Genomic DNA, 27,505 nt, shown 5'->3' on the forward strand with positions numbered 1-27,505 from the left:
GATGTTGGCACTATATAAATACTAAATAATAATTGACTGGTCACTTTGTCAGATTTTTTTTTTTTTTTAATTACAATTTTTGTTGTTGTTAATCAGATGGTTCGGGGATTTCCTTTACTTCACATTAAAGTTTTCAAAGGTGGGGGAATTTTTTATTTTGCCATGCTTTCTAGCTCACGTTGCACTGTCTCAACAAATATTTAAATATGTGGATAAGTTCTTATGGAGGGGTGAAAAGGTGCTTTTTTCCCAATATGCTTTGGGGTTAGACCCTACTACATCAATTTTGCCTGTTCAATTTTACTCCAAATAAATCATTGAGAACTGCAAGTGCTTTTTTTTTAATCCTTTTCCTCCTGTAATCTCATTTACATATTAGTACTGTTCATGTTTTTGTGAATGGCCAACTTCCTAACAAATAAATCAGGATCTTTCACCATCTCAAACAGAGCAAAACTCGCTGTGGGTAGAAAAGAGAGACCTTTGAACAGATTAATGTCATAGGGGCTCAGAGAAATGTCAGTTAGATGTATTATATTCATATTACTTGGGGTATTATCTTTTCTACCATTTCTCATCTTTCCGTTTGCAGGTGTTGGGTTTGTACCCCCATTTTTCTGGATTCCTCAGAATGTGGGGATTCTATGGAACAATAGGGGCTCCTTGACCCCTTGGTTTTTCCCTAAAAAAAAGGTTGATTGGAATTTTGGGGGTTACTAACTCATGTATCTGGGTTGACTCCCCCAATTTCCTGCCCCTAAACAATTCCCTGGTGTGTAGTGGCCCCCCTTGCACTCCTAAACAGTTTCCTTATGTCTAGTGACCCCCCTCTCCCCTAAACAGTGCCTTGGGGTCTAGTACTTTCACCCTCCCTCCCCCCATATGGTGCATGTTTTGTGGAAAACAGCTCTGCTGAGAGTGACACTAATTACCTCAACCTGTGAATGTTTGGGGTTTCCTCCAAAACAAGTACTGTTGGTGGTACTTGAGGACAGGGTTGGGAAGCCCTGCCTTAGTGGTCTAGGGCTTCACTGCCAATATACCGGCACCATTGTCTATTAATCTACGATTGACCATTACATGCGCGCTAATCTTCTGGGGTTCCCTTTTTATGGGCCCCGTATGTGAGTTATCGTTTTTATATCTACTGCCTTTAAAGAAATTTTATCTAAATAAACGGGTTACGCTTAGATATTGCCGTTTTTGTTTTCCTATATAAATTCCTGAAACTTTTCCTCCATACGGATGTCCACTGGATCTTCACGACGTCTGATGTTCCCTGGACGTTATCTGTGACCTGAGCCATTTTACAACCTTATAATGTGGGTTGTTGGGAGCTGGTAAGCCTTTTCTAGTTTTGATGTTTGGCGGATATCTACCTCTGAGCATTTGATATATTGTGGTGAAGAATTTACCATTCCCTACATATGACTTTCTAAACCTGCGCTGACCTTTGATGTATATAGGAGATCGGACATGTCGGAAATTATCGAGCCATCTAAATGGCTCAGAATCGAGCCGTGTATTTCCAGCATTCGGTTATTCTAATGTTTTGTTTTTTTCCCAGGTAGATGAAATTTATGTTCTCCTGGTGTTTGTACCAGATGATGAGACTCAGGCTCTCCCAGTGTTTCTACCAGGTGTTTCGACTCGGGATTTCCTAGTGTTTGGGCCAGGTGATGAGACTCGGGATTTCCTAGTGTTTGGGCCAGGTGATGAGACTCAGGCTCTCCAGGTGTTTGTACCAGAAGATGAGGCTCACACTATCCTGTTGCTTGTACCAGATGAGATTCAGGTTCTCCTGGTGCTTGTACTAGAAGATGAGAATCGGGCTCTCCTGGTGTTTTTTTCCCCAGAAGATGAGACTCAGGTTCTCCTGGTGCTTGTACCAGAAGATGAGACTCGGGTTCTCGTTGTGGACTGTGTCTGCATAGAGGGGAAGCCCTCAATTATGTGTTCTCTACCAAAATTATAGATGAAATAAAGAGAATGGCTGAGATTTCCAACAATTTTATTTTCCTGAGATAGATAAAACTCAAATAAATGACAGGAGTGGAGGACGAAGGTAAAATGCAGAGTGCACTCCAGCAGATGATGTCTGTAGAGCGCCCTCCGCTGGAAGAATGACAGGCAGGAGCGACATGAAATGTCAATTTGCAGTAAGCAGAGTCATTCATTAGCAGATAATTATTGCAGTGCAGGTCCATAAAGCATCATTCTAGAAGGTGCATAGCTCTGTCCACCTCCACAGCAGCAGCTGCTCCAAGAGGTACAAAGCACTGAACTCGGTCATCATGTGGAAAGAGATAAACTTTTGCTCACCCCTTTATTGTTGTCCTCAGCACCTAATGGAAGGGGAGAAGAAGGGATGGAGGAACATGGGAATGCAGCATGAAGTACCGACTCAGGAGTTGGGTTGGAGTCATTGTGGAATTAAAGTGCTGTGAACACTAAGAAACCAGATCATTTGCAGGATTCACCATCACTGTTACCCAGCTGACAGGTTGTCTGAAGTGGATTCTACTCTTCTTATACATGCTCATCTACCATAGCCTAGCGCTGACCTGGAATATTTAGGAGGGGATCAGTAATGGGAGCCCTGGCCTGGAATATATAGGGTTGATGTGTAATGCAAGCCTTGGAATATACAGGAAGGGTCACTAATTCTAGTCCTGGTTTGGGATATTTTTTTCCAATTTGGCAATCTACAGAGGAGCGAGGTAAAAATAAAATTAGTTAAAAGCAATAAAATAGAGAATAAAGGAGGGCTTACATGCTATAGGACATCAGCTGGCTGTGGCCAAAACAGTTCATGAAACCCTTTCATAGCCTTCATAATGAATATACAGCGCCAGCGGAGTCTATCTGGCACAGGCAGGGATTCCTCTGATGCCGGATTGCTTGACAGTTCAAGCAACCGGTGGTCCCCTGTCTAACAATAAACCCTACCGCCCCTCCCCAGAGGCCTATCTCCCACTAAGGTAGAGCAGCACACAGCCAAAAGGTGGCCACTAATGATCCAACCTGTTTCATCCAATCTTACCATTTTTATGTAATATAAGGTAACTGCCTGAAGTATCCATTCAGTATATTTACTCAATTTACCCTTATACTACATACATTTGGTAAGATTGGATGAAAAAGATTGGATCATTAGTGGCCACCAAAAGACTTACCAGAGCTTCGGTCCTCATCACTTCTTACAGCTGCCGGCTGCTTTGCTGCATTCTTTGTATGGTTCCCGATGTTAACCCATGTACTGTATGTCAGGTGACACATCGGGAGCTTAGAGATGATACAGCTGTAAGTGAAGAAGACCGATGGTCAGAGCTCTAGAGCATTCTGCTGCGCGCTGCTCTGCGCATGAGTGAGAGATGCCTTCATGGCCCTCCTAAATACCATTTGGGTGAGACTGGTTGATTAACCAGGACTCCACTGTACCTTCCTTACTCAGGTCAGCCATGTTTACAATTTTGTGTATAGAGAGTCTCATAATACACAACCACTAACAAGCACATTGCTGACCTGATATATTCACAACACGCCTGGTTAGTGTTTGCATAATCTGTTTTGACTACTCCCAGCTAGTGTCTAACCGGCAGTAAATCCACCTTTACTCTCAGTTTTATAGGTTTTGAGAACACGAGTCAATGCTCCAGCAATGGTCTAGAACTCAGTCCTAGGTAGAAGTGTTAATCTAAAAAATGGTACATGTCTTCAATCTAGTCCACAATCCAAGGCTATAGTGCTTATTTAGAACATGATCCAAGGATCCAACATTGGTCTAGATTGTGGTACATGGCTGTAGTGATGATCTAGAATGTGACCCAAGGATGTAGTGTTAATCTAGAACACGGACAAAGCTCTAATGTTGATCTAGAATGCAGTACACAACTGTAGTGTTAATCTAGAATGAGATCCAATGTTGTGGTGCCGATCTAGAACATGGTCCAAAGCTGTAGTGTTAATCTAGAACACAGTACACAACTGAAGTGTTAATCTAGAAAGAGATCCAATGTTGTAGTGTTGATCTAGAACATGATCCAAGACTGTAGTGTTGATCTAGAACATAGGCAAAGGCTCTAGCATTGATCTAGATGTGGTCCTTGACATCTGTTTTGGTACTGGTGGTGCTTTTCTTTCACATCTGTGGTGTTACTTTGGACTGTGGTTGGAGGTGGCAGTACTTTTGAGTCCGGAGGCATAGCTAAGGTTCTGCATCATAAAATACCCTATCTGTAAGTGGAGGGGGAGGGATGTTATACAGACCAGTGTGGCTATTAGAGCAAACTGTATAGATAATGATTTAAGCTGGATCATTCTAGGGTAGATTTTTTTTTCTTTTTAGATCTATATTTTAACCTATAGCACTGCTTTATAGTTGTTGGGGTCAGTGTCCTCCATTAAGTGCAAGAAGCAGGCTGTGATGACGGTCAAGTGACGAATCGTGGCGCAGTAGGCGGAGCTCATTAGCTGTGAGATGAAAGATCGATGTTACTGGCGCTCAAACCACGACTTTCTGACAGAAGATTCTTAGAAACCTGAAAATGCAGGAAGTGAGAATAATTACTACCCAAGGCACAGAATTCTACAGAAGTATGGGAGTAGGGAGGTATTCTACAGAGGTATGAGCAGGCATCTGACAAATGAGGGAAGGGGGAGGATACAATGAGGGAAGGGGAGAGAGTAAGGTAAGGAAGGTCTTCTTACCTGGAAGGACTCATCACTGGATTTGTTGAGATAGTTGAGTGATGCCGCTCTCTTCATACTGCAAAAGAACATGAAGTGTTTACAACAGATAATGGAAAAGGTACCACACTGCACTGGTCTTTGACTCCAGACCAGTTCGTCTGTGCCAGACTGCAGGGACACCGCTCCTGCAAAATCAAGGTGTACTGAAGTGGACAGAGGTAAACATGTTTCGGGTGTCTCCTAAGGAAGGGCGATGCCCGGAATGTGGTGTACCTCTGTTTACTTCAATACAGCATGATTTTGCTGAGCCATTGATGTGCTGTCTCCAAGTTTGTTCAAGTGTTACCCCAGATATGTGATACCGGGTGCCAGGCAGTTGTGACGCGCCTGTACTGGGTGCCAGGCAGGTAAAATGCATGCATATGTGTAAACTAAATAACATACAGTAGACAAGCTAAAATAAACAGTAATGTACCACAAGGACCAGTACTGAGGCCAGGTCTATTTTATTTGGTTAGTGGAACAGAAAATAATGAAGATATTTTAACCATGATTCCCAGAGGTATTTATGTAAAAGGATGAAGACTTGCTTCTTCCTTTATATATTCAGCCAGTGGGAAAAGTCTGGACAACATTCGGTTTTCTCCTTCTCATCATGGCAATTGCTGGTTTCTCTGGTTTACCATCTATGTAGAGAAAAAACATGGCCTTACTGGAAAATTCCTCTACCAAATCCTGCCGGGCCAGTATTGGCTTCCCAGGAAATAGATTCCCTAAAAGCCTTGTACACACACTCAACAAACTTAATTTCCATGACATGCCGTCGGGACGTGCCAGCGTATATGTTGGCTTGACCAGATGGCGTCATGTGACTCCCTGTTGACATGGAGACGCGATGCTGGAATCGGCGATCAGGTGACCACACTTATCGTCCGCTTGCAACTCTGCAGGGGGGAGGAGATAGGAAATCATCTGCCTAGTGGTGGGCCATAGTTTGCCCAGCACTGGTATAGATCTAAATAATGCAGAAGGACCATAGGGAGTTGAGAGCCTTGCCTGGGACTAATGGGTTGAATCCCCAAATCGAGCTCTTATGCTCCTGAATCCTATATGCTCCTGGATCCTAGCCTTCAAGGACTTGATTTAGGGGTTCAAGCTATCAGTCCTGGCTACTGACACACTGTGGCCACAGCTGAGATGGATGGCACTTGACCACATGCCACCATTTTGGATAGGTGGGGATAGAGATAGAATCCTTTTGCAGAAGGAGGCCCGGTGGATGAGAAAGTTGGATACAGTGTAACTAAAAGGGTAAAAGGACCACTCCAGCGGAAAAAGTAGGCAGTTAAAATCTGACAGAAATGACAGGTTTTGAGCCAATCCATCTCCTCATGCCTGAATGGCAGTTTAACTGCCAAAATAGTAAGATACCAGCCAGCCTCCCTACTCAATAGCACACTATATTGGGAGTTAGCATTAGCAACTGCCATTCAGGAAATTGTTTTGACAACAAAGAAAACCCTGAGAATCCCCCATGAGCAGATGGACTAGTCCAAAACCATACACTGGAACTGAGGCACAGTCCCTAACAGAAGCCCTTCCTAAATGGTATATGTAATACCTAAAATATAACTTTTATTAATAACAACAACTGGGCCACACCACCACCACCAACATATAACATGAAAATGAAAGGGGGGGGGGGGGGTTAGGTGGTGTGGCCCAGTTGTTATTTAAATCAGTATTAATAAAAGTTATATTTTAGGTATTACATATACCATTTAGGAAGGGCTTCTGTTAGGGACTATGCCTCAGCTCCAGTGTATGGTTGTCAATATACCCAATCCTAGTCAAGTGTTTTGTTAGTCCAAAACCATGACGGTTCTGTTAAACTTTAACTACCTACTTTTTTTCGCTGGAGTGGTCCTTTAAATGAGATGTTAAAATGTTTTCTATAGCCTTTCCATCATTGGTGTCTGTCATTTTTCTTTAGATCCTAATGCCAATGGGTGGGTGATGCCGTTTCTTTAGCCATAAAGACACATTTTCATTATCAACTAAAGGCTTGAATGATATCAGGAATATACCTGTAATGTGAATGATGAATTATGTAAATGTTGCAGTGATTTAACTAGTAGCTAGTTTACCTTGTTCATTTGCTTGTACATTATGTTACTGCAAGTCACCTGAAGTGTGTAGTGCGCAGTAGATTGGACTTTTACCCTAAGGGGGTTAAGATGGATCATGATGTCACTAGTCAGCTGACCAGTTGGTGGCCTGACCTGATGGGTGTAATGCACGGATAACAAGTTCTGTTGTTCATTTGATACTTGTACACCTCAGGAATGGGGGAGAACCCAAAACGTTAAAATTATAAATGTAAGTTTATAAGCCAGTGGAGTGCCTCCCTAATTTGAAATTACTAAAAGCACAATTATATAAAGGACAGAGGTAGGGAGAAGGCTTGGAGGAACCACAAGGAGTAATAGATATATCTCATTGGTGATCATCAGACTGTGAACATGGGGCACAAGTCTGGAGAGTGCTGTATGCACTGTGCGACTATGGTGCACAGGACGGTGCATGTTACTGACACAGTCTAAGCTGTATCATTAGAGGAGCATCTGATATATGGTTACTTTGTATTGCGTGGTTCAGGCGGTGTCGTCCCCTGCAACTTCTTCACCAACATTTCACTGCTTCTTCGCAGAACATCACGGATCTTCCCCAGAGAACCTGAACGTCTGAGCGCCCCACTGCCATCCTGAAACAGAGGGAAATAACTCTGGCAACACTGACTACACGCACACACACGCACATCAATATGTACAATGCAACAACGACATACAAATGTGTAAGAAGAGATGTAGTGTGCACACGTGTGGGATGGGATGTAGGGTGCACATTATATGGGATAGGATGTAGGGAGCACATGATGTGCAGAATGGGATGTAGGGAGCGCACGTTGTGCAGGATGGGATGTAGGGAGCGCACGTTGTGCAGGATGGGATGTAGGGAGCACACGTTGTGCAGGATGGGATGTAGGGAGCACACGTTGTGCAGGATGAGATGTAGGAGGCGCACGATGTGTGCACATTGTGCAGGATGGGATGTAGGGAGCGCATGTTGTGCAGGATGGGATGTAGGAGGCCCACGTTGTGCAGGATGGGATGTAGGAGGCGCACGTTGTGCAGGATGGAATGTAGGAGGCGCACATTGTGCAGGATGGAATGTAGGAGGCGCACGTTGTGCAGGATGGGATGTAGGGAACACACGTTGTGCAGGATGGGATGTAGGGAGCACACTTTGTGTGGGATGGGATGCAGGGAAGCACACAACACACAGAGTGTACCCTATAGCCCATCTGACACAGCATACACTGTTCATAGCAAACCCACTGTACATGCAGAGAAACACACACCATACATAGCACACATTGTACAAGGCGCGCACACACACACACGCACACACACACACACACACACACACACACACACACACACACACACACACAGTAAACAGCGCGAGACGCACACACACAATCCGGTAAGTTTAGCAAGAGGATTCCTTCAATCGTTTTCTCATTTGAAGCTTCCTCTCACCAACACTGCACTTAAAACTAAATTAGAATCTTACATTTCACGTAGTGGATTTTTGTTGTGGAATTGTCACCTTAGTAAGATCACACAGGGTTGATTCTTTCACATGCACTCTTCACACCCTTTTACTTGGAGGATAAGTATCTGGCGGTGTCAGTGCCTTTTTCTGAATAAAACATACAAACAGATGCGGAAGAGGACTCGGAAATCTTAGGCATCTTCATTGCCTTGTTTCTTGGAGCATGTGTTGGTTTGGAACTGGGCATTCTCTGCTTACGAACAGACAGATCCAGATTTCTATACATCCAGGGAAAGGATTGTGGTATACGTAGAAAGATCTTGCTGATCTTGTAGGCTGTTTGAAACAATGGGTGATCTTACCTCAGAAGAGGAATGGATTATAAAAGATATTTGTTAGACACAAAGAACCGGGTAAGGCCCATGAAATGCGCCATCATGCGTGTTCAAAATCCATTCCTCATGCAAGATAAGACCACTTATTGTTTCGAACAGCTTACAAGAGCTTTTTACACCCTGGGGCACTTTCTCCTACCCATTGTGTTATCTATGTCCGAGGCATGTTTTCACAATGCTGAGCACCAAGACTGGGCGCCCCATAGCAGGGCGGGAAGTGGTAACTCGGAGGGGGAATAGTATTTTAATCTATGCTACATTGTTCATTGTGTCACTGATACATTTTTTTCACATATGTATATGTATTTTTAATACATGACAAAAGGCCATTTTTCAGCTATAGCATTACCTTTTTGAGTACCGCAGAACGCACCTGCTTCTGAAGAGACCTTTATCCAGAGAACTGTATTGTTTTAGAAAGACTAGATTGTGTTAACCCTTTCTTTCCCTCAGGCTTAGAAAATTTAGAAGGGATCTACATCCTTTATAATTGAAAGGGGGTTGCAGCTTACCGTTTAATTGTGCTCAGTAAATGTAGGTGTGGCACACTTTCCCTCCTGGTCTGTCTGTAAGCCCAATTCCAGCTATCCCGCACATCAGTTGCATTCATGTGATTGGATTGTTTGTGTGCCGGAGTAGATTGGGAGCCTGAAGCAGGCCGGCCAGTAGGGGGAATGTTACAGTGTTTGCCAACGTTTGGGATTTGCGTCTGTACTTAAAACATTATAGGCAGCATTAACTAATTAACCCTGTCAGAACAGAACTAATGCTGGGTACACACTATGAGAATTTATGTTCCATTTACTGTCAGATCGATTATTTCCAACACGTCCGATTTGCTTTCCGAACGATTTCCTAGCATTTTCCGATCGATTTTCTATTAAAGTTAACGGAAATCGATTGGAAAGCAAATCGGACATGTCGGAAATAATCGATCTGACAGTTAATCTACCATAAAATCTCATAGTGTGTACCCAGCATAAGTCTGTGGTCAATAGCTGGTGCATTATTCTTTAAAACAGAAAAACCGTGTAGCACAATACCCCTACCCAAAATCTCGTTTTCTATTTGATCTTTTATTTTGAAAAATGTCTGAATCCATGTAGTACGTAAAAATGAGTGTATTTGCATTACGAAACCAGTGTAGGAAGAGAGGGATAAACCACAGAAGCAAATCAAACCTGGTATAAGAGGGAAGATGTGAGGTCACCATCCCAAATGCTTAACCTTTTGCTAAAAAGTAAGATCTTCACCGAGGCCCCTCTAGAAGTTTTAGTGTCCACACGTCACCAGGAGGTCCTACTGATCGTATCTTCTAGGTTGGCTGCTTTGTTTAGCCTCATCTATCCAAGCTCTCAACCCCAGTTAGTCCATAATGTTCTCAAGTTCTTCTGATAACTGGAAAACTTAAGCCAGCTAAAATTACCATATATTAGGATAAACCCATGCCTTCCCAATAACAGTCGATCCTTTAAGTCTTGTGAGCTGGGGCCTCCATGGATGGGATGTCTTATTCCAACTCCATCAGATCAGACTGAGATTTTGGGAATTCAGAGGCAAAAGGAAACACTATTCATCAGACTAGGCATACTTCTTCCATCGCTCCATGGTCCTCACATACCATTGTAGGTGCTGTCAGTGGGGGAAAAGGGGTAATATGGGCACTGTGATTGGTCTGCAGCTACACAGACCCCCCCTATTCAACAAGCTGTGATGCTCTGTGTGTTCTGATAGCTCTCTCCCATGGTCACCATTAGGGTTTTCAGGAATTGGTGCTATAGTACAACACCCCCACTCATGCTGCAGGTCACACTCTCGACCTTATATTCACTAAATCCACCACCATTGCAGACCTTGACATCGCACCCTTTTCACCCTCAGACCATATCCTTCTCACCTTCAACCTCCTCACGGAAGGCACCTCCTAACTACCCGCCCACCCACCTGGTCGATGGCAGCGAGACCTATGCAAGCTCAACCTTAGCGTCCTTGCTGACCCCCTCCATTCCCTCTCCTCCACTCTCCCCACCCTAAACGGTCCTAATCTTGCTGCAGCTCAGTATCGCCAAACTCTCATCAGCCCTAGAGAAAGCTGCTCCACCAATATTTTGCCACAACCGACCCCCTTACCCCCAGCCCTGGCGCACTACCCATACTCGCAACCTCCAGAGGAAAACATGCGCCACTAAACTGAAATGGAGGAAAACTAGACTTAACCAGGATTTCCTACAGTACAAGACTAACCTGCTGCAGTTCCACACTGCCCTTGCTCATGCGAAGCAGGAATACTTTTCCAAGCTCATCGGAGCACAAGCTTCCAACCCCCGGCGTCTTTTTGCCACTTTCATCTCTCTGCTTAAACCCACCCCCCTACCCTCCATTTCCTCCCTCTCTGCCACAGATTTAGCCACCCACTTCACTAACAAAATGATCTCCATCCGTCAGGAAATATCCAATCTCCAATCTTCACCTCCCATCCCCTCCCAACCAGCTCCTCCTCCACCCTATCCTCCCCTCACATATTTCACTCCTACTACCACCAAGGAAGTCAACCACCTACTGCAGACTTCCCATACCACTACTTCCCCCTTGACCCCATCGCTTCTGATTTACTCCAGCCTCACTTCACGGAATTGGCCCCAGTCCTCACTACCCTGTTCAACCTCTCCCTATCCACAGGCACCTTCCCCTCAGACTTCAAGCAGGCCACTGTACTACCCCTGCTCAAGAAACCCTCCCTCAACCCCTCGCTACCCTCCAACTACCGCCCTATCTCCCTCCTCCCCTTTGCCGCAAAACTCCTTGAGCGTCTGGTTCACAAACGCCTGACCCAGTACCTCAATGCCAACTCACTGCTAGACCCACTGCAATCTGGATTTCGGCCTGCCCACTCAACCGAAACTGCTCTCACCAAAGTGGTCAATGACCTTGCCTTAGCTAAAGCTGATGGTAAATACTCCATTCTCCTCCTCCTCGACCTTTCAGCAGCTTTTGACACAGTAGATCATCCCCTACTCCTCCAGTCCCTCCAGTCCATGGGCATTCACGATCTCGCCCTGACCTGGCTTTTATCCTATCTCTCCAACCGATCCTTCACGACCGCCTTCAATGAGTCCTCTTCCACCCCCAACCACCTCTCGGTGGAAGTCCCCCAAGACTCAGTCATTGGCCCCCTACTGTTCACCCTATACACATCCTCCATTGGCAAGGTTATCTCCTCCATGGGTTTTAACTATCATCTGTATGCAGATGAGACCCAGATCTACCTCCACACCCCTGACATATCCACCACTACCATGGACAAGGTCTCCTCCTGCCTATCAGCCATCTCCTCCTGGATGTCCGCTAGGTTCCTGAAACTAAATCTAGACAAAACGGAATTTATGATCTTCCCACCCTGGCCATCCATGAACCTCCCAGATGTGCATGTCACTGTCAACCACACTACCATTCGCCCTACCTCTCAAGCCCGCTGTCTGGGTGTCACCCTGGACTCCGCACACTCCTTCACTCCCCACATCCAAAACCTCACAAAGTCCTGCAACTTCCACCTTCGTAACATCTGTAAGATTTACCCTTTCCTGACCTCTGCCACCACCAAACTCCTCATCCATGCCCTCATAATTTCCCGCCTTGACTACTGCAATGCCCTTCTGTCTGGTCTCCCTATGACCCGAACAGCCCCACTGCAGTCCATCATGAATGCTGCTGACAGAATTATCCACTGCTCCAATCGCTCCACCACGGCGGATCCCCTCCTTGAATCCCTCCACTAGCTTCCTATTCAGTCTAGAATCAGATTCAAGATACTGTGTCTGACCTACAAATCTGTCCACAAAACCTGTCCAACCTACATTTCCGATCTTACTCAGAGGTACACACCTAGCCGCTCACTCCGCTCTTCCAATAAACTCCGCCTAACCGCCTCCCGCATCACCCAGTCCCATGCACGCCTCCAGGACTTCTCAAGAGCTGCTCCAACACTATGGAACTCCCTACCTCCACCCATTAGGGCAGCCCCCTCCTTTAACATCTTCAAGAAGGCCCTTAAAACTCAACTTTTCACTCTGGCCTACTACCCCTCGCAAGTGCTCTAAACCCACAGCTGAACTCTGGTCCCCTACCTTTCGTGTCCTTACCTCTCCCTCTAGATTGTAAGCCTTTGGGCAGGGTCCTCCTTTTGTGTCCTACCTGATCATGCACCTCCATTACTGTGAACCCATGCTATGCATCTGAGTGAACCTAACTTGCCTAATCTCCATGCTCCATCCAGTGACTGACTAAGCACTACCTTGTACTCATACTGTGCTGCATGATCTGGTCCTTCTTGTATTCAGGTATTGTCATTTTGCTGTATGTCACCCCTAAATATTGTCTGTAACCTAAACTAATGTCCAGCGCTGCGTATTATGTTGGTGCTTTATAAATACAATTAATAAATAAATAGTAGCTTTTCTGTGGGATCAGACCAGACAGGGAGTCTTTACTCCTTGGGCAGCCATGCCCCCATCACCAGCTCTCACTAGTTGTCCCTCCTTGGACGATTCTTGGTAGATATGAACCTCCTACAACACCGACACGTTGCTTTGCCTCTGGTTAACGTCTCTCAAGTTAATACGGTCGCCCATTTTTCCTGCTCCTAAAACATCACCTTCAAGCATTAAATTGTTCACTTGTTGCCCGATATATATCTTACAGGTGCTACTACAATGAGATAATCCATGTTCTAATGCAATATATTCACTGCAGGACCTCGGGGGAGCTCCAATCCTAAGCAGGAGAGCTGTTGTCGGTGCACTCCTTCAGGCAGGTTCACCACCTGTGCCTCACACTGCATATAGACTAGTTAACAGAAGGAGGCATACCACATTTGCTCGAACTTGCGCTCAGTTTAATGTGCGTCAGCACACTACATTGTCTGCTATTAGATAGAAGAACTTGCAACCTTCCACATGGATCATAGAGATAGTAAGGACTGCTGACATTTTAGCAATTAATCTTCTACAGCCCAGGTTTGTACGATCACCGGTTCTTCCCACCCCAGGAGAGCCTCCGTATCTGCAGACGTCACGCATAAAGATGGTGCAGAGTCATGAAACTCCCTATTCCCAGGAATCCCCCTCGGAGGTCCCACACGCCTTCATACATATCATTCCTATCTAGAGACTACACAGAAGGAAAGGCACCACACAAAAAGATGATTAACTTTAATTCTTCAACTGAACTTAAAACAATAACAAGCAGTTCAACACAATTGGCTAATAAATACTCAATTTCCATAATAACATAAATATTAACAATGATGAAAACCAATAAATGCACCAGAAGATTCTGTAAGTGTGGAGCGGCAAAAATTAAGGCAAAAAATAGACAATAGGCAAACAAGAAGAATATGGCATAAAGGGGAACTCTAAACAAGCAGGAGGAGAAAGGAGGTCCGGAGGAAGGATGGGAGGAGATAAAAGGTTGGTTGGCATCTGCATCGCAGGAGGGAGCCAGGAAGACGCCTGCATCGCAGGAGGTAGTTGGGGGAAAGGGTCGCATCTGCATCACAGCTGGGGGTGTTGAAACGTCTGCAATGCAGAAGGGGGGTGGGGGAGAGGGTGGGGACTACCTCCACCGCAAGAAAGATTCAGGTAGGTGGCTTCTGCTTTGCAGTATGGATGTGAAGGAGAGGGTGTCAGCATTTGCAGGAGAATAAGAGGAGCAGAATGATGCACGGAGGAGAATGTGAGAGGCGGAGGGTGGGGTCCTCTGCACCTCAGTATGATGCACAAAGGCGGCCTCTGCATTACGGAAGGCAACATTTCCAGCAATCACTCCAGGTTAACAAAAGTGACTCTCTTGTTAACCTGGAGTGATTGCTGGACATTTTGACTTCCGTAATGCAGGATCCAAATATCCAAAGTTTTGGAGCCACAACAGACTCCATTTTTAAAGACCACCACAATAGAATAAGGCCCATCTGGGCTGGCTCCAGCACTTACAAGATGATGTACTCAGTGTGTACAGATGCTGTATGCATTCCAGGATAGCCGCAGGAGAGGTCTCTGCATTACAGGAGAGAATGGGAGGGGCTGTGCACTGAAGAAGGTGGGTCTCTGAATTAGAGGAGAGCACAGGAAGGTTATGCATCTGAGGATATGGTTTGCAGGAGGACACAGGGAGGGGACTCTGCTTTGCAGGAGGACACAGGGAGGGGACTCTGCTTTGCAGGAGGACACAGGGAGGGGACTCTGCTTTGCAGGAGGACACAGGGAGGGGACTCTGCTTTGCAGGAGGACACAGGGAGGGGACTCTGCTTTGCAGGAGGACACAGGGAGGGGACTCTGCTTTGCAGGAGGACACAGGGAGGGGACTCTGCTTTGCAGGAGGACACAGGGAGGGGACTCTGCTTTGCAGGAGGACACAGGGAGGGGACTCTGCTTTGCAGGAGGACACAGGGAGGGGACTCTGCTTTGCAGGAGGACACAGGGAGGGGACTCTGCTTTGCAGGAGGACACAGGGAGGGGACTCTGCTTTGCAGGAGGACACAGGGAGGGGACTCTGCTTTGCAGGAGGACACAGGGAGGGGACTCTGCTTTGCAGGAGGACACAGGGAGGGGACTCTGCTTTGCAGGAGGACACAGGGAGGGGACTCTGCTTTGCAGGAGGACACAGGGAGGGGACTCTGCTTTGCAGGAGGACATATATAGAACAGCTGCATTGGAAAATCACAATAAGGGCATTGGAAGACAAAATTAGCTTTTGGGACCAGAGACAGAGATTTTGGCAGTGAGCATATGTGAAAATGTATTAACTGCAAACGTTGCCCAGCATTATCCTTCAATATAATCCTACCTTAAACTTATACTAGCCTCTTCCGTATAAGAACAACACTAACACAAACTAATTATACTTAACATTATGCCACCCATCACACTTACCCAACTATCTTTATAACAGCCACAGTATGATGCCAAAAACATATTTATTGTATACATCACTCAAAAGTACCAAGATTCAAATGGTCATTGTCAAAGCGGGCAATCTTATCCTGCATGAGAGCAGACACACTGAGGGACTAAGAGAAGAGCTCTGAGCTGGAAAGAGGAGACCAGGGGTGACAAGGAGGAGCTCTGAGATGGAGATCAGGGGTGCCAGGGAGGAGCTCTGAGCTGGAGAGGGTAGATCAGGGGTGACAAAGAGGAGCTCTGAGAGAGGGGAGATCAGGGGTGCGAGGGAGGAGCTCTGAGATGGAGAGGGGAGATCAGGAGTGCCAGGGAAGAGCTCTGAGCTGGAGAGGGGAAATCAGGGGTGACAAGGAGGAGCTCTGAGATGGAGAGGGGAAATCAGGGGTGCCATGGAGGAGCTCTGAGCTGGAGAGAGGAGACAAGGGGAGACAAAGAGGAGCTCTGAGAGAGGGGAGATCAGGGGTGCCAGGGAGGAGCTCTGAGATGGAGAGGGGAGATCAGGGGTGCCAGGGAAGAGCTCTGAGCTGGAGAGGGGAAATCAGGAGTGACAAGGAGGAGCTCTGAGATGGAGAGGGGAGATCAGGGGTGCCATGGAGGAGCTCTGAGCTGGAGAGAGGAGACAAGGGGAGACAAAGAGGAGCTCTGAACTAGATGGAGGAGACCAAGGAGAAGCTCTGAGCTGGAGAGAGGTGACCAGAAGTGACAAGAAGGCGCTCTAAGCTGGAGAGGGGAGACCAGGGGTGACAAATAGGCGCTCCAACATGCAGATAGCATGGAGACAGAAAGCCAGGAAATCATGTTGTAAGCAGAGGACCTCAACAGGTTTGTAATGGAAATAAGCGGAATTTAAGAACATTTTACTACCAATTTAGTAAGTTTCGATCTTCAAAAAATACAAAGGCTTGGTGTAGCAGCACTATGAAAGCAGATGTGGATGTAGCAGAAATAACTGAGAAGGAAAAAATTCAAACACTCCAGAGAAATGGGGTGAAATGCAGGACAAATTGCTGAGGAAGGCTGGAAGAATTACACCAGAATGTACAGGAGAATACAACATAGAAGAACAGAGGGACATCATGAACAGAGGGGTAATCATGAAAAATAAAGAGGACAATGTGAAGGGGGAGGGGAGCACACTTGACACCAGAAAGAGGAATAAGGAGGACAGGAGGTGGAAAGTGTGGGCATGACAGATTTCAGAAAATGATTACAAAGTAAAGCCCAGGCAACAAATGGTGGCGTACACTAAGGTACAGTTTGATCCATAAATATTTGGGCAGAGATAACTTTTTCTAATTTTGGTTCAATACTTTACCACAATGAATAAATGAAACAACTCAGATGAAGTTGAAGTGCAGACTTTCAGCTTTAATTCAGAGGGGTGAACAAAAGGTGAACAAAACAATTGCATAAAAATATGAGACAACTAAAGCATGTTTAACACAATTCCTTCATTTCAGGGGCTCAAAAGTAATTGGACATTGATTCAAAGATTATTTCATGGGTAGGTGTGGGCAAGTCCATTAGGTCATTATCAATTAAGGCCTGGAGTTGATTTGAGGCGAGGTGCTTGCATGTGGAAGGTTTTGCTGTTAACAGACAACATGCGGTCAAAGGAGCTCTCCATGCAGGTGAAAGAAGCCATCCTTAGGCCTGAAACCCACTAGGAGCGATTTTCTGAGCGCTTTGTGATTTGAAAAGCTCTTGATAATGTAATGCTATGGGTGTGATCTCACTAGAGCGATGTGATTTTATAAAAAGCATTGCATTAGCAAGAGCTTTTCCAAATCACAAGCGTTTAGAAAAGGCTGCTAGTGGGTTTAAGCCCTTAAAGTGAACCTTAAGCCAGAAAAAAAAAAAAGAGTTTTACTCACCTGGGGCTTCTACCAGCCCCCTGCAGCAGTCCTGTGCCCTCGCAGTCACTCACTAATCCTCTGGTCCCCCGCTGCCAGCTAGTTTCGTTTTTGCCGACAGGCCCGTCAGGACTGGCCACGCGTTGCTTTTTCCGCATTCCCGGCTGTAATTAGCGCTATTGCGGGCCGCAACGCGTACAAAAATACGCGTTGTCGCATATCAATGCGTGCGTAATGCGGCAACGCGTATTTTTGTACGCGTTGCGGCCCGCAATAGCGCTAATTACAGCTGGGAATGCGGAAAAAGGTACGCATGGCCAGTCCTGACAGGCCTGTCGGCAAAAACGAAACTAGCTGGCAGCGGGGGACCAGAGGATTAGTGAGTGGCTGCGAGGGCACAGGACTGCTGCAGGGGGCTGGTAGAAGCCCCAGGTGAGTAAAACTCATTTTTTTTCCTGGCTTAAGTGTCCCTTTAAGCTGCGAAAACAGAATAAAACCCATCCGAGAAATTGCTACAGTATTATGACTGGCAAAATCTATTTTGGTCCATCCTAAGAAAGCAAGCACTCGTGAACTCAGCAACGAAAAAAGACCTGGACATCCATGGAAGACAACAGTGATGGATGTTCGCAGAATAATTCAGGGCTGTGGAGTCGTGGAGTCGGGCAATTTTGGGTGCCTGGAGTCGGAGTCGGGAAAAATGCACCGACTCCGACTCCTAATGAATTTGTAACTGTAATTAAAATAGAAAATATGATAAAATGTTCTATTTCTCAGATAATAGTCATTAAAATAATGTATATATACAGTATATATACAGTAATAGCTGTGCTTAGTCCACAAAAATAAAATAAACCAATCAAAATTAGTTACTTGTGCTGCTTCAATAAAGCAGTCCCCGTATTTTTAAGGTCAGATTGTGACTGTATATATGATGTGTACACAGGAATCTCTTATATATACTAAATAACATCTATGCTGTAAGAATAAAGCCTGATGTGTAGCTGTGTCACTAAAAGAGATGGTCAACGAGATGGAAATAATTCTGCATTGATGCGGATTTATGCAAATGTATGCACTCCCTTTGCTGATGAAATAAAATAATTTGATATGTTATTAAAATTTGGTTTGGTGACTACAAATTAAAGGGTAACTGAGACGGATGAAAAGTAAAGTTTTATACATACCTGGGGCTTCCTCCAGCCCCCTTCAGGCTAATCAGTCCCTCACTGTCCTCCACCACCCGGATCTTCTGCTATGAGTCCTGGTAATTCAGCCAGTCAGCGCTGTCCGGCCGCATGCCGCTCCCACAGCCAGGAACATTCTGCACCTGCGCAATAGTGCTGCACAGGTGTAGTATGCTCCTGGCGGCGGAGTGTGTGCATGCGCACTACGCTTGACTGGCTCAAGTACCTGGACTCATAGCAGAAGATCCAGGTGGTGGAGGAGGACAACGAGGGACTGATTATCCTGAAGGCGGCTGGAGGAAGCCCCAGGTATGTATAAAACTTTAATTTCATCTGTCTCAGGTTTACTTTGTTACACAGTAGTACTATACTCTACATATGCACTCCCCACAGAGCTGCAGGGAATCCACTGAGAATGCTGTGCACATTGAACACAGAGGTGTTGTCTGTTTACAATCTCCTCACATTCTTACATGCACCCACACTTGATAGATGTTCTTTGTTCCGGTTGTACCTTTTACAAGTACTCTTACCAAGGACTAGTTTTAGTCTAAAGGGAATAAATATAGTAGTCTACATATCCTTCTCACTTCAGTTGTCTTGTAAAATTCCTAAGCGTTGGCAGTTAAGAGACGAATTTCATGTTACATACTTTTAATCAACAAAATTGTAATATGCAAATTAGAGTCGTCGGAGTCGGTGGAATCCTAAACTGAGGAGTCGGAGTCGGTGGATTTTTGGACCGACTCCACAGCCCTGGAATAATTTCCATGGTGATGAGAAACCCCTTCACCACAGCCAACCAAGTGAACAACACTCTCTAGGGAGTAGGCGTATCGATATCCAAGTCTAGCGTAAAAAAACAACTGCATTAAAGTAAATACAGTGGATGCACTGCAAGGTGCAAGCCACTCATCAGCCTTAAAGAGGAACTTCAGCCTAAACAAACATACTGTCCTTAAGTTACATTAGTTATGTTAATTAAAATAGATAGGTAATATAATCTCTTACCCACCCGGTTTTAAAAGAACAGGCAAATGTTTGATTTCATGAGGGCAGCCATCTTTTTGGTTGAAAGGAGGTGACGGAGCATGAGACACAGTTCCAACTGTCCTGTTTGCTGATCACCCCTCAACAACAACATAGGAAATCCCATCATGCTTTGCACAGCATCAGGGAAAAAAAAGCCCAGGCAGTTCTGATGCTGTGAAACTGTTAAAGAAACACCAAGCCTTTTCAGTGCTGCTGAGTAGATTTTTAGTCCGGAGGTTCACTTTAAGAATAGGAAGCCTAGATTGGACTTTGCTAAAGGACATCTAAAAAAAGCCAGTACAGTTATGGAAAAACATTCTTTAGGACAGATGAAACCAAGATCAACCTCCACCAGAATGATGGAAGAAAATAGGTATGGAGAAGATGTGGAACAACTCATTATCCAAAGCATACCACATCATCTGTAAAACACAGTGGAGGCAGTGTGATGGCTTGGGTATGCATGGCTGCCAGTGGCACTTGGACACTAGTTTATTGATGATGTGACACAGGACAAAAGCAGCCAAATGAATGCTGAGGTGTTCAGAGACATAATGTCTGCTCAAATCCAGCTAAATGCAGTAAAACTGATTGGGCAGCATTTCATTATAAAGATGGACAATGACCCAGAGCAACCCAAGAGTCTGAAGCCATTTAAAATACCACTTTTTATCCAGCAGGCTGCTTCAGCATTACAATACAAACTGATTCGCTGTGGGGACGCGGCAGAACAAGGTCTGTATCCCTATGAAATCCCGGGGCAAAATGCCACAACTTTCCAGGTCATGGATTTTGATGCCCGGGGGAGGCAGAGCTTTGCGCTGTAGTTCTGCCTCCAGTACAGTCAATCTCTGCCGATCGCCACCTCTCCCCACCCCTCTCAGTGAAATAAGACTGAGAGGGAAGGGAGAGGCGAGGATTGACGCAAGCAGAGGCAGAGCTACTGCACAAAGCTCTGCCTCTACCCAGAAGAAGCCCCAAATTTTGCCCTGGGGATTTCAAGGGTATTAAGACCTCATTCTGCCGCGTCCCCACAGTGAATCAGTTTGGATTATAATGTTAAAGCTGCCTGCTGGATAAAAACAGGTATTTTAAATGGCTTCAGACTCTCTTTAAAGCGGATCTGAAATGAAAAAATAACTATAACAAGTAACTTGTCTATATATCTTATCTAAAGTTTAGATAGTTTACACAGAAAATCTAGCTGAAAACAGCTTTAATAGAATATGATTATTTCTTCCTGTGATACAGTGACAGCAGCCATGTTTGTAAACATTACACAGAGGCAAGCTTATCTGCATCTTGAGCAAAAAAAAACCCAATCCCCCCCTCCTCCTCCCTCCTCCTCTCTGCCTCTGAAATCTCTGGCTAGTAATACCTCCCCTTCCTCCTGCCCAGACTGAGCTCCAATGAGCCCCTGCTACTGTCTAAAAGTGCCTTGGCTCTCTGAAAACCTGTGGGCGTGGCTTGTTTAGTTTATAGGGAATTAGAGCATTAAAACAAAAACAAAAAAGTATTTGGCTTGAGGAATGCCCTATAAACAATAGGAAAGGAACACAATTATGCAATGAGTAAAAGTTCATCTCGGATCCACTTTAAAGCAAAGAAGTGGAACATTCTTAAATGGCCATGTCAGTTACCGGATCGTAAAGTGAACCTCCAGACTAAAAATGTACTCAGCAGCACTGAAAAGGCTTGGCGTTTCTTTAACAGTTTCACGGCTTCAGAACTTGGTTTTTCTTAACCAAGCCTCATTTTTAGCTGCACAGAAGAAAACTGCCCTGGAATTTATCCCCTGATGCTGTGCAAAGCATGATGGGATTTCTGATGTTGTTCTTCCTGTTCTGCTGTTTTGGTGCAATTTTTTCCCCCTTAATTTTGAATTTGAGATTTGAAGCCTAGCGCACACAGCTGGGAGGGGTGATCAGGACACAGGACAGTTGGAATTGTGTCTCATGCTCTCGGTCACCTCCTTTCAACCAAAAAGATGGCTGCCCCATGATATCACAAGCATTTGCCTTTTCTTTTAAAACAGGGTGGGTAAGAGATATTACCTAAGTATTTTACTTAACATAACTAATGTAACAGTATGTTTGTTTAGGCTGACGCTCCCCTTTAACCCATTGAGCGTGCATTTCACTTGTTGAAGACTAATCTTCGGACAGAAAGGCCCACAAACAAACAGCAATTGAAAGATGCTGCAGTAAAGCCCTGCCGGAGCATTACAAAGGAGGAAACAGCATCTGGTGATGTCCATGAGTTCAAGACTTCAGGCTGTCATTGCCAGCAAAGGGGTTTCAACCAAGTATTAGAAATAAACATTTTATTTCCAGTAATTTGTCCAACTACTTTTGAGCCCCTGAAATAAAGGGGATTGTGTAACAAAAATGCTTTAGTTGCCTCACATTTTCATGCAATCCTTTAGTGCACCTCACTGAATTAAAGCTGAAAGTCTGCACTTCAACTGCATCTGAGTGGTTTCATTTAAAATTAATTGTGGTAATGTACAGAACCAAAATGAAAAAAAAAACTGCCCAAATATTTATGGGCCTAAAGGTGGCCATACACTTAGCGATTTTCAGCAGATTCGACCATCAGATAGATTTCTGTCAGATGCCTGTCAAGACGATTCTGACAAGAACCTATCTGATGTGTGCCACACACTAGGAACAGGTTTCCAATAGTTTTCAGAATGAAATCAATCTAAATGCATTGTTGGACCATTAGATCCAATGCAGCTCTATGGGCCATCGATCTGCTGCCAGCAGCAGATCGACCTAGATTTTCCATCCAGTCAGATACATCAAATCGATCAAAATCGACCACAAATCGATCGGCTGATCTGGCCCCTTAACTGTAGGTAGAGGGAGTGTTGGTCATCCCAGGGGCCTCCTCTATCTGCAGCGAATAATATGACAATGGTATTTGCTCTTACCGGTGCCAGAGACTTTTCCTTACTCTCATCTGACGGGAGGAGTCACTGATTAGCTTTTCAGATTTTTGTAGGAACATTATCTGGCACATATAGTTATGCCCTGTCTGTGCCTTTATTGTTCTGCAACCTCACATATGATCCTCACCATTCCTGGAGAGGCGTAGAGGAATACCAGACTTGGCAGGACCTGCTGAACGGACTCAATATTGGGCAAAAAGAAAATACCAAATAAAAGCCCGCCTGACAGGGCTCCCTCATCAAATAATCCTCACTCTCGAGGCAATAAAATGGTGGCAAGATGGATTCCTGAAATGAGGAAGGAACGTGGATAGATGCTGCGATGGTGAGGTGTACAGACATTGGAAAAACAAAAGGATCTCAAAGTGGAGGAAGAGATGATGGGGTTACAAGAGACACTGAAAGGGAAGTCAGAGGATAAAACTGTAGGACATACAGAAAACAGAAAAAATGAGTGTGATGGAGAGAGAGAGAACGAGAGAGAGCATTGAGACAGAGAGAGGGAAGTGAAGCAGTGGAAGAAAGAGAACTAAATCAGTATGAAAATGAGATGACAAGGTGGTCCAAGACCTCAAGATAGATACAGGCAAACAAACATTAAGAAAGGATAGACAAAATGGTGCTTCTGGACCCCAGAAGCATATGTGATGACAAATTTAAGGAAGACAGGTGTATATGGGTACGATAGGGTAGACAGAAAGGAGGACAGCCACAGAAGGTGGGGGATTCATCAGGAATGTCCACCAAGGTCTTTGTCCATGTCATCTGGATGATGAGGATGATGATGGTATGGTAGGGAGAAGTTGCCTCTTATATTGGGGAGCTGTATCTTCTAGTGACTCAGGAAATATGGGGGAGGCAGCTCTTGTTCAGTCCTTTAGCCAGTTATTGCGACTCCTCTGTTGAGGATGGCTGGGGTACCTATGTCCAATGGCTGGGTTAACTAGGCCTAAAAAGCACAGAAATAAGAAAACAAAAGAAAGGAAAAAAAATACTTACAGCAGGCGAGCCAGAGGAGCCCAAACCAAGCAAGTTAAAGAGACTGGTTATTTATGGGACAGGAAGGGGTACAGGCCCATTATTAGCATGAGAACCATAGGGCTAGGTCTCTGCGACCTGCAGACTGCCACACAACTTATTCAGAATAGCAATAACATTGGTGGATATCCAGCTTTAGAACAACTGTTTATAAAATGTGACTGGTGACATCTAATTACTGGTCACACAGGTTCTTCTGCCTCCGCCCAAGATTATATGGGTAATATTACGATGAAGGTTGAGAGGGAGACTTGTAATGATATGAGACAGGGAACATACAAATAGTAAACATTAACAATGGAGGATTGGTAATGGGGATGGGCATACATTGGAGAGGAGGGAGGGGTTCACCAATCACAGTCTAAGTTTTCACCCATGTCTCAGTTAACATGTCCTACATGTTTTGATGTGTGAGAAGCAGCAGCAGGTAGGTGGGCTAATCTACTGAATATCCATGAAGGGCAAAACAGATAGGAGTAGAGGCAACTAGAAAGACAACAGATCCCTATAAATTCAGAAGTAGTGGGAGTACAGTCCACCATCACCATTCCAGGAGCTGGCTGGAATATCCATGAGTACAGGAGGGGAAGGGACAATATCAGGGACACAGGCTTCTGAGGGACAGAGACAATATCAAGGGATACAGGCTTGTGAGGGACAGCAGAACACAGTGTTAGAGGAATTAAACATGCCACATGGAGAAATTGGAGATGCATCATTCAGGTAAAAGGTCAGATAGAGAGGTAACATCCATAAAGTGGCATACACTAAGGGTAGGAGGAGTGTGGAATAGGGGCATTCCATAATAAGAATAGATGCCATAACAGAGAGGGGTATGGTGGCCAAGCGGGAAGAGCAAGGAAAAGGAGTTGGGTGAGTACAATGGAGGGTTATAAGAAGGTTAATATTACATCTCTTCAGGACAAGGGTCAGCATTAGAAGAAAATAAAAAAAAAGCAAGATTAAATGTTTCCGGTCTAAAGAAGGTAAAAGAAGCATCTATTCACCTAAAACACAAGAATGCAGCAAGCATCGAAAATCCGCCCATTCAACAACAGTTCTACAGTGGTTTTGGTCCATCATACTGTTCCAGATGCCACTGTCCAGCAAGCTGTAACACTAGCTACGAAAAATCCCACCAAACATTCACATTGGGATCTCATACATAAGACATTCTCCTCCACTGGTCATCATGACCCACTCATTCTAATACACCAAAAGAAGTTCTCAGTCAACACACATTGCTGTGAATAGATATTGGACCTTTCCTCTACACACCTAAATCCATGATTAGTTATCAGATACCTCCCCTGTACATGTAGCTCCATGAATAGCTATCAGATCGCTCTCTTGCCCACGAAGCTCCATGAATAGCATTAGATCCTTCTTCTGCACATATATCTCCATGAATAAGAATCAGATCCCTCCCCTACACACATAGCTCCATGATTAGGCATCAGATCCCACCCCTGCACACATAGTTCCATGAATAGTTATCAGAACCCTCCCATGCACACATAGCACCATGAACAGGCATCAGATCCCGTCCCTGCACAGTGCACACATAGCTCCATTAATAGGTGTCAGATCCCTCCCCTGCACACACAGCTCCATGATTAGGCATCAGATCCCTCCCCTGCACACATAGCTCCATGATTAGGCATCAGATCCCTCCCCTGCAGACATAGCTCTATGAACAGGCATCAGATCCCTCCTCTGCACACATAGCTCCAAGGATAATGAGCAGATCCCGCTAATTCACACATAGCTCCATGAATAGTTATCAGATCCCTCCCCTGCACACATAGCTCCATGAATAGGCATCAGATCCCTCCTCTGCACACATAGCTCCATGAAAAGGTATCAAATTCCACGTACATGGCACCCTACTGCCGCACAAATCCAGGTCGTTATTAAATACTATTCCCCCTCCGAGTAGTAACAACTCAGAGGGAGAAGTAATTCGGGGGCCGGCAATTGCCGAATCCCGGAATTACCTGAGCATGGGGAGCGGACTATAGCATTACTGCTATAGTCGCACGAAGCTTGAGCGCTACGCAGCACGGCAGGTGCCAAAAAGCCATGTTTCATTAGATTCTTCCCCTGCACATGTAGCTTCACAAATAGATATCAGATTCCTCTACTGCACACATCCCTTACATACATCCAACAGGACTACCCCCATCCAAAGCCTATTGTACACCACATACATCACATGTCCCATTCAACACAACACCCTCCATCCACAGCCTACTGTACATCACATGTGTCCAATATTAAGTCCTGGATCCAAAAACTAATGTATATCACCTATATCCTATGTCACATCCCACCTCCATAGCCAAGCACACCACAAAAAAAATCTCTTTCCACATCCACAGACATTGTATCTTCCACATTACAGTACAGTGTTCATCAACTAGTGTACCAAATCTAAAATATAAGACACAGAGATGCAGAAAACAGGAGGCAGCATTGTTACAGCAGAATGGGGCACATGCAAGAGTGGTTATGGGGTGAGCATGGGCACCTGATGAGAAAATCATGAGATGTGACCACCTGCTGCCCTGATACATACAGTGAGGGAGGGGCTTCAGCCAGTATGCTCCACCTCAGATTCAGACTCAACTGTTAACCAAAATTGGAGTCTCTTCTGCCTCCACCAGGCAGAGCAGATAGCACACAGTTCCCTCAATGGTTTACAATCCAGTCCTACTAGGAGATCAGAATGTAGGCAGGAAAAGAATTATGATAGCACATATATGTCCAGCTGTGTGCTCTCTGCCATGCGGCTGGATTAGCAGTATAACTCCTGCTGGGTGGAAGATTTGGGGTACTGAAGCCCCTCCTTTTAATCGCTGCGCTCCTGGAAGTCATGATGAGGGATCTGTACTTACCCCGCTCCACTCTACGCTGCCCATACTCACTTCTTCTGCCCCCTCTGTACCACCTTCATACTTCACACTACTGCGGCCTTGCTCACGTCCTTTTCGTCTTTGTTCGGGGGTCTCGCCATCTTTTAGAAGCTGAGCAACTTTTGTCTGCTGAACAGGATCAAGTCCCTGGAGACACATAGGTGACCATTGTGATTAAATGATATAGTTGTGTTGCCATCCATATCCTTCAGTTATCATCCCAATCTCATTTTATTTAATTCAAATTCTTCTACCATAATCTGACCCGACACTGCCACCATGTTGTCATAACATCTCTATCCTATAGCTTCTACCATAATCTTATAACACTAATCTGTACCCCAACACTGCCACCATGTCCTCATATCAGCATCTCTATACTATGGCTTCTACTATAACCGGATATCACTAATCCCTACCCCAACAATGCCACCATATTAACATATAATCAGGTCTATGCTTATAATCTTAAATGATAGACGCCTATCCCACCACCATCACCTTCCACCATTTCTTCCACCAGAACCTTACATTACTATTAGCATCTTACCAATGCCACACATTCTACTTTATATCAAAATCTGTATCCAACTGTGCCTACCCATAATCCTATGCCCCTAAACCTTATGCCAGTGCTGCCACCATTACCTCATCTCTATCTACAAGCTCATATTATAAATACCAATCCCACCACAATCTCCTATTGTCTCGATCTCACTTCTTCCACCAAAATATCATATCATCATCTTCATCTTAACACTGTAATTGCTACTACTATATAACAAATCCTTATCCAAATGCTGCCACCATGATCTCATATCAAGACTCTCTCCCACGACACTCTCCTTTCAATATCTCCATAGTCCATA

At 44.9% G+C, this 27,505-nt stretch overlaps 1 protein-coding gene across 3 annotated transcripts in view; it reads right to left on the reverse strand.

Annotated features, from left to right (window-relative positions):
• Window positions 1-1,994: 1,994 nt before the first annotated feature.
• Window positions 1,995-27,505, reverse strand: part of KLC4 (kinesin light chain 4) — a 66,599-nt gene continuing 41,088 nt past the window's right edge. The window contains exons 12-15 of one of the 3 annotated variants that reach the window (XM_068232596.1): window positions 26,619-26,783; window positions 7,332-7,456; window positions 4,711-4,768; window positions 1,995-4,541 (exon numbers count right to left, since the gene is read on the reverse strand). In XM_068232596.1, coding sequence (XP_068088697.1) covers window positions 4,470-4,541; window positions 4,711-4,768; window positions 7,332-7,456; window positions 26,619-26,783 — 420 coding nt within the window. In that variant the 3' untranslated portion in view covers window positions 1,995-4,469. Of the gene's footprint in view, window positions 4,542-4,710; window positions 4,769-7,331; window positions 7,457-22,207; window positions 23,633-26,618; window positions 26,784-27,505 lie in introns of those variants that run through there. The other 2 variants (XM_068232598.1, XM_068232597.1) reach the window with 2 other exon arrangements.

The sequence above is a fragment of the Hyperolius riggenbachi genome, chromosome 4 (genome assembly GCF_040937935.1).
Source record: "Hyperolius riggenbachi isolate aHypRig1 chromosome 4, aHypRig1.pri, whole genome shotgun sequence".
Lineage (NCBI taxonomy): Eukaryota > Metazoa > Chordata > Amphibia > Anura > Hyperoliidae > Hyperolius > Hyperolius riggenbachi.